The sequence below is a fragment of the Anolis sagrei genome, chromosome 8 (genome assembly GCF_037176765.1).
Source record: "Anolis sagrei isolate rAnoSag1 chromosome 8, rAnoSag1.mat, whole genome shotgun sequence".
NCBI lineage: Eukaryota > Metazoa > Chordata > Lepidosauria > Squamata > Dactyloidae > Anolis > Anolis sagrei.
The window spans coordinates 30,005,838-30,019,001 of NC_090028.1; the positions used below are offsets into that span (position 1 = coordinate 30,005,838).

A 13,164-nucleotide genomic window follows, 5' to 3' on the forward strand; every position below is an offset into this window, starting at 1 on the left:
CTCCAGTAATAAAAGCTTGCTCAAAGAGCCAGGTCTTAACCATTTTGCGGAATGTTAGAAGGGAGGGAGCCGATCTTATATCCCTGGGAAGAGAGTTTCACAGCCTAGGGGCCACCACTAAGAAGGCCCTGTCTGTCATCCCTGCCAAACGCATCTGAGAGGAAGGCAGGATCGAGAGCCGGGCCTCCCCAGATGATCTTAAAGTGCTAGATGGTTCATAGGGAGAGATACATTCGGATAGGTAAGCTGGACCGGAATCGTTTAGGGCTTTATTTTACCCTGGACTGGAGTGTGAGTTAAGTCCAGAGGTGGGTCTCCACCTTGGAGTGCAACCATAGCTCCAATGGTGGTGCATTAATTAAAATATTAAAATAATTAAAATAATAATGCAATAGTATGTAATAAATGTGATCAATCAATAAAAATTATTTAAAAAAATAATAATCCACAAGAATCTTTGTGACTTGCTACATTTGTTTTATTATGTGCTAAGATCAGTTCTGAGCATCAATTCAGATATTGCACAACAACAACAACAAGAGATCAAGAGCAGCCGCTATTTATGATTTCTTTTCCTTTCACAGAAGGATAGAGAAGAAACAAACTGGTCTGCATCTCCATTCTTAACAAGCATCAACAGGCGAGAGAGGCTGCCCTGCTTCATCCTGCTTGCAATACAATCAAAGGGATCCAAAAGGGATCTGTAGGACCCATTCTTAAATAAGACTTTTAACATGTATGTATTTACACCTAACATGTATAAACACAAAACCCTTTAAAAAAAGATAGGTGAGTTCATACAAAGTTTGATACACCAGGCTTTTGGACAAATAAAAACCCCAACCTTTCCCCTGAAAAGCATCATCTAAAATTTCCTATTGGGGAGACCGGTCCCCTTCCCATCGCCGTGAGTTCAAATCAGAGCAGGGATTTCACCTATTCAAAACATTGTGACAATTAAGACATTGTGAGATCTACCCTGTAGACAATACTTTTAGACTAACACTACTGTGTTAGCAAGCATCAGCTTGAGAGAGAGAGAGAGAGAGAGAGAGAGAGAGAGAGAGAGAGAGAAAACAGCAGCAACAAATGTCCAGAAAAATACATTACCAGTTGGACGGGTTCCTAAATGGGTGATTGCTTCTAAACATCTCTTAAGGCATAGTTAGTTCCATTGTAGGCTACTTGGAACAAGGCGCTGGGTTCGGCAATGCTACACAAAACCTCAGATGACAGCAGTCCTTTAAACTGCTACTAAATTATAGGTATATTTACAATGATACTTGGCAGGCATTGGGAGTTTGATCTGGGCTAAAAGGACTTGTTCTGTCTATTGTTGAAGGCTTTCATGGCTGGAATCACTGGGTTGTTGTAGGTTTTTCGGGCTATATGGCCACGTTCTAGAAGCATTCTCTCCTGACCTTTCTCCTCCATCTATGGCAAGCATCCTCAGAGGTTGTGAGGTCAACCTTGCCATAGATGCAGGCAAAACGTCAGGAGAGAATGCTTCTAGAACATGGCCATATAGTCCGAAAAACCTACAACAACCCATCCTCTCCCTTATTCTGACTGTGACAACGCATGGCATTTTCAACTTTGAAATGCAGTCTCGGTTTCACGGAATCATCATAGGGAAAAAAACAGCCAGAGTCGTCCAATCCAACCCGTTGCCTCGCACAGCTGAAGATGTCCATCTCACTTCTCTTCAAGGAAGAGGAGTCCATTCCTTTACAAGGCAGGTGATGCCACTCTCAGGCAATTCTTAGTGTTTTGGTTCCTGAAGCAGCAGAAACAAGTAGGCTTCATTTTCGGGTACAGTAGAGTCTCATTTAAATGGACCAGCAGAACGTCGGATAAACGAAATGTCGGATAATACGGAGTCTCCTACTGTTACCGGTACAACGCGGAGCTAGACACCTAGAATATTAACAGGGACTCAAAGGGTTAAGGCAATGCCTCAGAGCTAGAGTGGCCCAGCAGGAAGTGCCCGGATGCAGAAGAGGAGCGTGGAAATAACAGAGGGAAGGAGGAAAGATGCTTCCACTTCCGGTCCTGCCTTTTTTCCCTTTCCTCCCTCCTCCTCCTCCTCCTCCTCCTCCTTGTCATGCCTTTTTCACTTACTGGGAATGGAGAGAGAGTTGGTGAGTGCTCCTTGAATTGGAAGGGAAATGCTGGAGGAATAGGGCGTCGGATAAGACGGAATGTCGGATAAGCGAAGGTCGGATAAGCGAGACTCTACTGTACTTCAATTTGGTTATTGTATCATTTCTCTATCCTTTCTCCTCCAATCTGGGGAGCTGCTTAAATTGATTTGGCTTCACAGATGCAGATGGAAGAATGTAAACAAGGCAAAGCTTAATCCTGAAATATCTGGACTAATAACATTGTTTATCACAGGCATGGGCAAAATTCAGCTCTCCAGATGTTTGAGATGAAACTCCCACAATTCCCAACAGTCTATACCGGCATAAGGAACCCCCCTCCCCCATTTTTCCATTTTTTTTGTCTCTAGGCCAGACATGCACAAACATTTTTTTGCCTTGGGGTGCATTGTGGGCCCAACTGAGAGGGCCGGGCTGGGAGGGAGGTAGGATGGCCAGGCATGCATTGGGTAGGATGGACCCAGGAAGGAGGGAGCCTGAGAGGGTGGGGCCAGAAGGAGGCAGAACAGGGCCTGAGTTATCCTCGGGTTGTCCTCCTGGCATGAGAATGAGGCTGCTTGCTCCATCCTTAGGCCCCAATCCTCCTTCCCTGTTCTCCCCCCCAATCTTCGGGCTGACCTCTAAGCATGAGGAGGACAAGGCAGGTGAAATCCGAGAGCTCTTTGGAATACTCTCAACTGCTATGTGTCTTCCTTGGGCTATCCTCTTAGCATAAAGACAGGGCCGCTCGTACCATCCTTATGCCAGGAGGAGGGCGAGACATGCGATGGCTGAGAGCACACCAGAGGCCTCTCAGTTGCTATGTGCCTTCCTCCCCCATCCTTTCTGCATAAGGATGCGGTGGGACACTGTGTCCTTATGCCAAGAGGAGAGGGAAAATGAGGAGGGCCTGAGGTAAGTGTCCAGGGGGCTGCGTTCGGCCCGCGGGCCTTAGTTTGCCCATGCTTGCCCTAGACCTTCCCATCTCTAGTACTGACTGATCTCTTCTAACTTTGTGTCCTTCAGTGTAACCATTTCCAATGTAACCAAGAAGTGAATTATCCTCAAAAGCTGTGTCATCACAGTCTCTGATTCCCCCATTTCTGCAAGGATCCAGGGGATGCTCAGTCCACTTTAAAATTACGACTTGACCATGGCACAATGACACACAATCCTTCATCATCTTTGCAGCAGGTCAGATAGGAGCCATGAGAAAACACAAACAGATGCTTCCGAGGTGTTTGGTAGCAAATGAGATCAGTCCCGATTAGAATGCCTTGCTTATTCAGGAGACACAGCGTAAGACTTAAGGAGAAAAGGCACAGGCCAGATTGGAACTGGCTTATGGAACCACAGCCATTCCAGATTGACAAGAATTCAATGACGCGTTCATGGCACACATTCAGCCATCATTTCCAGATGAAAGGAAGCCTCCTTTTCCAGTTCTAATACAACGAGCTGTCTGTACTCAGAAGCGTGAAGGGAGAGGTGAGCTTCTTCTTCGCCGGAGAGCTTCCCGTCACGACGGAAGGAAGGCAGAGCGTGCTGGCGGCTTTTTGCCGATTATTCTTCATCCCCCAGCTCAAAAAGGACAGCTTTGGGGTTGCTTTCTTGGCCTTGTCGTTCTTATCTTCGTCCATGGCCAAGCAGATCAGAGAGTATGTTTTCTGCATGCCCACGGAATACGTTGCGCTTTTGTTGTGCTGTAGAGGAAAGGGGGGGAGGGAGAGAGAGAGAAATTAAATCAGTCATCCATGACGGGTCAACAATATTTGGAAGACAACAAAAGGACACACAGTGTGTGAATCCTGTTCTGAGACAGACTGCGCCATTCTTCGGCCGTAATTATGATGTTCTCAGATTGGACACAGGCCAATCTGGAGCACCGAACTCCAAGAATTTCACTTATTATTAGGGTTTGATGAAGGCTCATAATGGAACAACTTTGCAATGCTTTGTCTAGTACTCTGTGTTTCTCAGAGAGGCCTCTCTGCACAGAACACAATCTCCTGAGAAAAATCACTAGCGTCAACTTGTGCAGTAATATAATTAATATGGAGGGGAAAAAAGCCTGAAATGATTCCCTTATTTCCAATCTGAAAAAAAGTTGCAGTATCCATCTCTGCTGCAGATCTGCCACATCGTTGCTCCCTCCTCACATTCTGCTTACAAGTTCAGAATTTGGAGAAAAGTTCACTTTGATGCGTTTTGTTAAAACAGATTTACGTGGGCCTGCCTTAAGTCGGCTAGGAAACTGCAATTAGTGCAAAAGTCGGCTGCCGACAAGTTTCTGGTCCCAATTCAAAGTGCAGGTTATTACCTACAAAGCCCTACACCAGTATTTCTCAATCTTCCTAATGATGAGATCCCTTAATACAGTCCCTCATGTTGTGGTGACCTATCTGATATGCAGGATGTATTTCCATTCACTGGACCAAATTTGGCACAATAATAATAATAATAATAATAATAATAATAATGCATTCTAATACTAATAATAGATACATAGCTGCTTTGAGTCTCCTTCGAGAGAAAGAAAGCAGTGTATAATAATAATAATAATAATAATAATAATAATAATAATAATGTGTCTGTCATCTATATAAATGCTCTGTTCGTTTTGAGTGACAGCATAACTCAAAAACTGCTGGACTAATTGCCACCAAATATGGTCACAAGACACCTGCTAACCCAAGCAGTGACCATCACTCAAAAAAATGATTTTGTCATTTGGGAGTTGTAGTTGCTGGGATTTATAGTTCACCTACAATCAAAGAGCATCCTGGACTCCACCAATGATGGAATTGAACCAAACTTGACACACAGGACTATCATAACCAACAGAAAACACTAAAAGAGTTTGTTGGGCAATGACCTTAAATTTTCGAGTTGTAGTTCACCCACATCCAGAGCACTGTGGACTCATACAATCAAGGATCTAGACCAGGCACCCTCAAGCTGTGGCCCTCCAGCTGTTTGGGCCTTCAACTCCCAGTATTCCTGACAATTGAACAAGCTCATTAGGGCTTCTGGGAGTTGGAGGTCCAAACAGCTGAAGAGCCACAGCTTGAGGATGCCTGATCTAGACCAAACTTGGCACAAATACTCCATATGCCCAAATGTGAACGCTGGTGGAGTTTGGGGAAAATAGACCTTGACATTTGGGAGTTGTAGTTGCTGGGATTTATAGTTCACCTACAATCAAAGAGCATTCTGAACCACACCAACAATAGAATTGGATCAAGCTTCCCACACAGAGCCCCCATGCCTTGAAGGGACTTTCTGGCGCAAGCCTCCCTCCAGCTTCACATGCTCTCCCTCGCCTAAACATGTACACCTTATTGATTGAATATCTCAAAAAGAATTTTATTAATGAAAAAGCAAAGTTACTTTGCAGCCAGGCTTTGAAGCTGCCAGGCTATTTAATGCAAATCAAGCTGGCCAATTGCAACATTCACACTTGCCTCCAACAGACAAGAGTTCTTTCTCCCACCCTGAACATCATTCCACAGGAATATAAACCCCACTTGCCTAGTTTCCCACAAATCTCACAACCTTTGATGATGCTTGCCATAGATGTGGGCGAAACATCAGGAACGAATGCTTCTGGAAAATGGCCATACAACCCGGACAATTCATAGCAATACAAAGTTACTTTGTGTACTTGGAAGTAAGTCTTATTTATTCCAACATGGGGTTATGACTTAAAACAGCCTTACATTTATTAAGATGGGAGCCTAAGCAATTGTTATTATGATCGAGATTTTCAGTGACGTACCGTCCCATTTTACTTACCAGGGAAGCAGCAGTATCTTGGCAGCTGATCACCTGGATCTCCATCTCCTGGTCTCCCAAGTTGCGCAGCTTTTCCAAGACCTCACTGACGCCCAGCCATTTGCAGTCTGCACCTTCAACGGCAACAAGGCAGTCCCCTTCTTTCAGGCCTGCCAACTTTAAATGATTGGGTACATCTTAGGGTCAGAAAATGAAATGTTCTTCCTCTATTATAGTTTCTGCATGTTTTTCCTTTTGGAAAAGGATGGCCTTTGATATCATAACCTTTTGGAAAACCAGAATCTCCGAATAATGCGTGCAGATCCATGTAGTGTGGACTTTTGCAGCTGACAGATGGTAATTTTGTCAGCGCCGATTGTTTTTAAGTGCAGACCAAGGTCTTTAGGCACTGCACCCAGTGTGCCAATCACTACTGGGACCACTTTACTGGCTTGTGCCAGAGTCTTTGCAGTTCGATCTTTAAATCCTCAGATTTAGGATGAGGATTATTATTATTATTATTATTATTATTATTATTATGTAATACACAACAAGATTAGTACACAGCAAACAAGATCACATGTTGGACACTTCCCAAGTTTCTAAGACTGTGTGATGTTTTGGCAAATAATGTGTCCAGATCCCAGTAGGGTGGCCTTTTGCAGCTGACAGATGGCGATTTTGTTTTTAAGTGCAAGCCAAGGTCTTTAGGCACTGCACCCAGTGTGCTGATCACCACTGGGACCACCTTGACTGGCTTGTGCCAGAGTCTAAGCAATTCAATCTTTAAATCTTCATATCGTGTCAGCTTTTCTAGTTGCTTTTCGTCAATAATGCTGTCACCTGGGATTGTTTTTAAGTGCACGCCAAGGTCTTTAGGCACTGCACCCAGTGCACTGATCACCACTGAGACCACCTTGACCGGCTTGTGCCAGTCTTAGCAGTTCGATCTTTAAATCCTCATATAGTGTCAGCTTTTCTAGTTGCTTCTTGTCAATTCTGCTGTCACCTGGGATTGTTTTTAAGTGCAGTCCAAGGTCTTTAGGCACTGCACCTAGTGTGCCATTATTATTATTATTATTATTATTATTATTATTATTATTATTATGTTTTATTTCTACCCCGCTTTCTCTCTCCACAAGGAAACTCAAAGCGACTTGTTGTTTCTTCCTTTTCTGTCGATTTTTGTACCACCTGCTTGAAGAGTTCTGAATAATTCAACCCACTGTCTTAATAAAAATAGCCCCCAACTCTGGATTCTATTATAAGAAATCACAATTAGCGTACAAGAAGGTGGGAGGCATGCATGGCTCGGTGGCTCAATTCCAATCCATGCTTCAGAAGATAATCTGAACAGAAAAAAAATCCACAAAAGCTGGGAACTGTGTTCCATTGAGTGGTTAGAAGATGAGCTTTCCCGCAGCACTTGCATCGCTTGCAAAATATAAACAACCCAACAGGCTTTCACGGAACACACTGTGCTATGCACTGCCCTTAAATTATACCATTTCAAAAAGCTTGGAGAAATGCAAGCAATGATTACAGTGTGTTTTGTGACGGAGGGTCACAGTTCACAGCTAAATTTACAACCAGGAATACTAAGTTATAAGCACTGGACAAAAACCCCTCTTAAACCAACAGCAGGATCTGTAGTGTGCTGCATTCACGACAGGTTTACTTTAAATATATATTTTTTTCTATCCTATGTTGGCAAACGACTTTTGTTAATATTTAACACTGAAATATTCATTTTACCCTTTGGAGAGAAACACAAAAAGGGGAAGGTCACGGCAGGAAAAAAAAGCTAAGCTTGAAAGCAAAATGAAGCAATTTAGATGAGATTTCTTACCGCTGCGGGACAAGCTGGATCCAGGCAGTAAATGTGGACGGGAGGCCCGCCTTTCAGGGTAAATCCCAGATTCCCAGCTTCACATCGGAAGCGAACGGAGCGAGGAGCCGTCCACCTTTGCTTGGCTGAAAACACCGCGAGCGGACCCTGAGATGCACAGAACAGCGCGTTAAACCGGCTTCACTGTGATCTACACATCTTAAGTCACATCATAAACATGTTTTCACTCACAAGGAACCTCTCCTTCCTTATCTAGAAATATCCTTTTAATTTGATAGTCACGTAATTGATGTACGTGCCATTCTGCTTAGCCTTAACTCGGATGCAACACATTCCATTCTTTTAACCATAATTGAGATATGTGTGATGATTAACCACCATAGAATACACACACACACACACACACATATACATACATACATACATACACACACACATATATATACATACATACATACATACATACATACACACACACACACACACACACATACATATACATACACACACACCATATATACTTGAGTATAAGCCAACCTGAATATAAGCCGAGGCACCTAATTTTACCACAAAAAAACTGGGAAAACAGATTGACTCAAGTATAAGCCGAGGGTGGGAAATGCAGAAAATACTGATAAATTTCAAAATAAAAATAGATACCAATATCATTAAATTAATTGAGGCATCAGTGGTTAAATGTTTTTGAATATTTACATAAAACCGTAATTTAAGATTTATTTATTTCGTATCAAAAGCATTGCATAAATTAATATAAAATTGATAAAAAGAGAAGGTGCGCAGGCAGCTAAATATCTTTTGATCAAAAACGGGCAACAGCAATGGCATTGTCTGTAGCCTCTAACAATTCTTGCTTTGTGCATGAGGCAGGGCATAGTGGACAAGCATATAAATATCTGTTCTGCTCCACAGTCACATAAGGTGTGGGATTCTTTTAGGGAGTGCCATTTTGCCAGGTTGTCTTTTGATCTGCCCACTCCACTTCTGAGTCTGTTCAGGGACTTCCAAGTTGCCCATTCTTGGTTTGCCCCTGGAGGAAGACCCTTGGGGGGGGGGGGGATCCAGTTGGGATATCCTGGTTGAGCTGCCCAGAGGGATACCCATGCTGTTGCTGGAGGGATGCCAAGAGGAGTCATAGTTCTCATGAAGCTTTTCCTTGATTTGAGTCTACTGGGAAGAGGCTGGTAGCCATGTAGTGGGTGGCTTTCACAGTGTTCAACCTTATTTCTCTCACATTTAGCAGCAACTTCCCATCGCAATGCCAGCTAGCTTGTAGAGTTTATCAACAGGTGTAGGTTTAAGACATCCTGTGATTATTCTGCATGTTTCATTCAATGCTATGTTCACCTGCTTTGCATGGGCAGACCTATGCCAAACAGGGCAGGCATACTCGGCAGTTGAGTAAGATAAGACTGCCCAACTCTGATTAAACCATTATTCTAACTTTCTTCAATGTGAATGTGCTTACTAATCTATTCAATAATAATAAAGAGAGTAAAATAATAAATGTGGTTTATTGAGTAAAATAATGGAAATGTACTGTAACTGTAATAATAGAGCAAAATAATAAATGTAATAATAACAATAACATATAGAGTAAAATAACAAATGTAATAATAACAATAATAAAGTGATATAATAAATGTAATAATAATAGAGTAAAATGATAAATGTAATAATAATAATAATAATTTAAAAACAGTAAAGTAATACATGAAAAACTAGGCTTATACTCAAGTATATACAGTATATATACACACATGTATATATACACATACATAGGTCACATACATGTATATGCACATATATAGGTCTCTTACATGTCACATACATGTATATTCATATACATAGATCACAAAGAGTAAGAAGTGACTGAAAGAGTAAACGATAAAATACATATGCTTTCTATAAATCTCTCCTTGTTTGGTAATGACATGAAAGGGGCTTTTTCAGTGGCTTTCTTTCAACTTACAAACATATTCAACTTAAGAACAAACCTACAGAACCTCCCCTGTTTGTAACTTGTGAGTGTCAGACTAGGTCAAGGCATGTTTTCCCTCTCATGAGGGCGTTTACTCACAGACACATGCTTCAGCAATTAGACTTGCAAATGAAGCTCAGGTTTACTTTCCAATTAGCAATCTAATATTGTCTGCAATTTTAAATATGAGAAAGCATTCACGCTCACCAGCAGCAATGGTACACACAAGCTAACGTGAAACCTATATATAGTTGCATACATACCAGTTTTTCGAAGAAGTCTTTCACTTTCACCTTGGAGAACTGGGGAGCGACAGCTTCTACTTTATGGTCTGTCTTAGCTATGAAGAAAAGCAAACACAATGATTTGTTTTTAATTCTCATGCTCCTCCTAAGAGTTTAACATATATGCATCATTCTCTCCCCATTTCATCTCCACAACAATTGCAGGGTAGGATACGTTCAAGGAAATATATTGAAGGAAACTACAAAGGGCATTCATTCAAAATTTCCCCTGACCCACTTCAATTCATCACAGGATGCTGAAATTGCACATGTGTAATGATATAAGTCTCTATAGGTTATGTGCCAATTTACAACTCAGAACTGAGAGCGGTCTTGATTTTACAGGTGCTGAAGTGGTGTGAAGTTTGAGAATGGACCCAGTGGAATACGGAGCAGTCCTCAAGTTCCTTGACTTGAAGGCCGGACACGTTCAATTAGATGATAGAGATTTGTGGTGATGATTCCCTATCATATGATGGAGTCAAGAACTGGCATCATTAATTTAAATGTGGTCAGACTTCGGTGCAAACAGCTCTAATTCAGGGCGACCCCATTCTGCTATTTATGAACACACCATTCAGCAAGTGGAAGTCACCATTCACCACCTAGTCCAAAATGTCAAGACTAGAGTGGGGTCCTTGGAAAAAATAATCCAAAACCATTGTCACATCCATAAGGTATCCACTCACTGGGTCCTCTGACTGCTCATACCTTTCCAGAAGCAGGAATGAGTCAAATGCTCTCAGACTCTCTTGACAAAGATGTGCCATGGAAACCAGGAGGACTTTTTCAACAGGCTGATCACACAGAATGAAAGCTGGGTCCATCACTCTGATCCTGAGACTCAAGTCCAGTCAATGCAATGGAAGCATCCTGACTCACCACCTCCAAAGAAGGCATGTGCCCAACTCTTGGCAGGCAAGGTCATGCTCATAATATTGTGAGACCAGCACAGAGAAGGATTGATGGATTTCCTAGGAAAGGCTGCCATGATCACTGGGGCAGTCAAGGCTTCATTGCTGCAGAAATTGCTGCAGAAATTGCAGGAGGAGGAGGAGACCAAGAGTCCATGTGGCATGCTCCCCAAAGGTGTCCACCTTCTGCAAGGCAATGCACCAGTCCACAACTCACCTGCTGCCCAAATGGAAGAAGACTGCTCTCCTGTGGCTTTGACATTCTCCCGCATCCCTCTTATTCACCCGACTTCGCACCATCAGACGTCCACCTCTTTCCAAGAATTAAGTTATTTTTGAAGGGCAAACATTCTTCAGATGATGAGACTCTGATTTCTGAAGTCACAATGTGGCTTTTGGAGCAACGTGTCAACTTCTACAAGTGAGGTGTTTACAGTTGCTTAAAAAGATGGGAGAAGTGTGTGTCCCTAGGTGGTATTGATGGAGAGAAGGACTCATAACCATGCCAAGTTTCATTGCTCTCAGTCCACAGGAAGTGGGTCAGGGGAAATATTTAATGAATGCCCCTTGTTTCAATGTAGATCTCCGCTAAGCAAACAACATGCTGACTTACAAAGAAGTCAACAGCTTTGACTACGATAGTTTGCACATTTCTTGCCTCAACCGTATATGAATTTCAATATCCATCAGGAGACTGGCTTAGAACACCAGGGCAGGCCAAGATGAAATGTACTTACGAAGGATATCGGAAGCTGACGCCAAACTCAAGAAGTCATCTTCCAGTTCTTGCTGTGAATATTTAAGGAGGGATCGCTTGTGTGCAACCGACAGGATTTCCTGGAGGACCTCGATATTCCGGAGCTTTCTGCACACGCTGCAAACCCTTAAGGCTTCCTCATGGTGGACGATGGCCCTCTTCAAATGGGATTTCCCTAAAGAAGAGCAAAGAGGAGGGCCATAAACAGGACTGCGGTTCGAAATGGGGAGCCCCTAAATACCTTAATGCAGGTATGGGCTAACTTCGGTCCTCCCTCCAGGTGTTTTGGACTCCAACTCCCACAATTCCTACCAGCCATTAGGAATTGTAGAAAGTGGAATCCTAAATTCCAGGAGAGAGGGTAGAAGTTGGCCCATGACTGGTGTACACAAACTTAGTTTCATTCTCTAAAATCTTTTCCTTCTCTCATATAAAGCTTTTTCTGCTTCATGAAACAAAAGGAAAACATTCAGTTTGTCTTTACAACCAGATAATGATTTCTTTTCTATCTTTTCTAATAGCTGGGCCAACCTTCAGTGAGCTTCGGAACTTTCTCTTAGTTTACAAAAGTCTTGTCTTCTATCTTCAATCTCATTAATTTTTGCTCCTGACACATCATCCTCAGAAGACAGTTCATCAAAGAAAGGCTGCCAAGGGCCCCTTTCAGGAATCTGACCTTGAGAATCTACAGAAGAGGCACTCTGTTCATGACAAAACCTTGGGCCTTTCAAAAAGGCCAGGACTTGACAACTCAGGCCCAGGAAAACCATAATCCTCATTGACATCAGACACAATCACAGGCTGAACTAAAACACCACTCACCCATGTTGCCCATCCATCCATTACCCATTCCTTAGGTAAAGGTAAAGGTTTCTCTCTGATATTAAGTCCATTCGTGTCCGACTCTGGGGTGTGGTGCTCATATACATTTCTAAGCCAAAGAGCTGGCGTTGTCCATAGACACCTTCAAGGTCATGTGGCCATGACTGCATGGAGTGTCGTCACCTTCCCACAGAAGTGGTACTTATTGATCTACCCACATTGGCATGTTTTCAAACTGTTAGGTTGGCAGAAGCTGGGTCTGACAGCGGAAGCTCACATCGCTCCCCGGATTCGAACCTGCGACCTTTCGGTCAACAAGCTTAGCAGCTCAGTAGTTTAACCCACTGCGCCACAGGGGGCTCCCATACCTTACCATACCATACCCATACCATACCGGTATACCATACTATACCGGGGGCTCCCATACCTATTCCTTGTTGTTGTTGTTCATTCGTTCAGACGTCTCTGTCTCTTCGTGACCTCATGGACCAGCCCACGCCAGAGCTCCCTGTCGGCCGTCACCACCCCCAGCTCCTTTAAGGTCAATCCCGTCACTTTAAGGATCCCATCCATCCATCTTGCCCTTGGTCGGCCCCTCTTCCTTTTACCTTCTATTTTCCCCAT

General features: G+C 43.0%; 1 protein-coding gene across 1 annotated transcript in view; it reads right to left on the reverse strand.

Moving 5' to 3' along the window:
* Positions 1-456: 456 nt before the first annotated feature.
* Positions 457-13,164, reverse strand: part of RHPN2 (rhophilin Rho GTPase binding protein 2) — a 66,197-nt gene continuing 53,489 nt past the window's right edge. The window contains exons 11-15 of the mRNA XM_060788072.2: positions 11,699-11,893; positions 10,027-10,103; positions 7,765-7,911; positions 5,937-6,092; positions 457-3,844 (exon numbers count right to left, since the gene is read on the reverse strand). Of these exons, the coding sequence (XP_060644055.2) occupies positions 3,587-3,844; positions 5,937-6,092; positions 7,765-7,911; positions 10,027-10,103; positions 11,699-11,893 (833 nt within the window). The 3' untranslated portion in view covers positions 457-3,586. The remainder of the gene's footprint in view (positions 3,845-5,936; positions 6,093-7,764; positions 7,912-10,026; positions 10,104-11,698; positions 11,894-13,164) is intronic.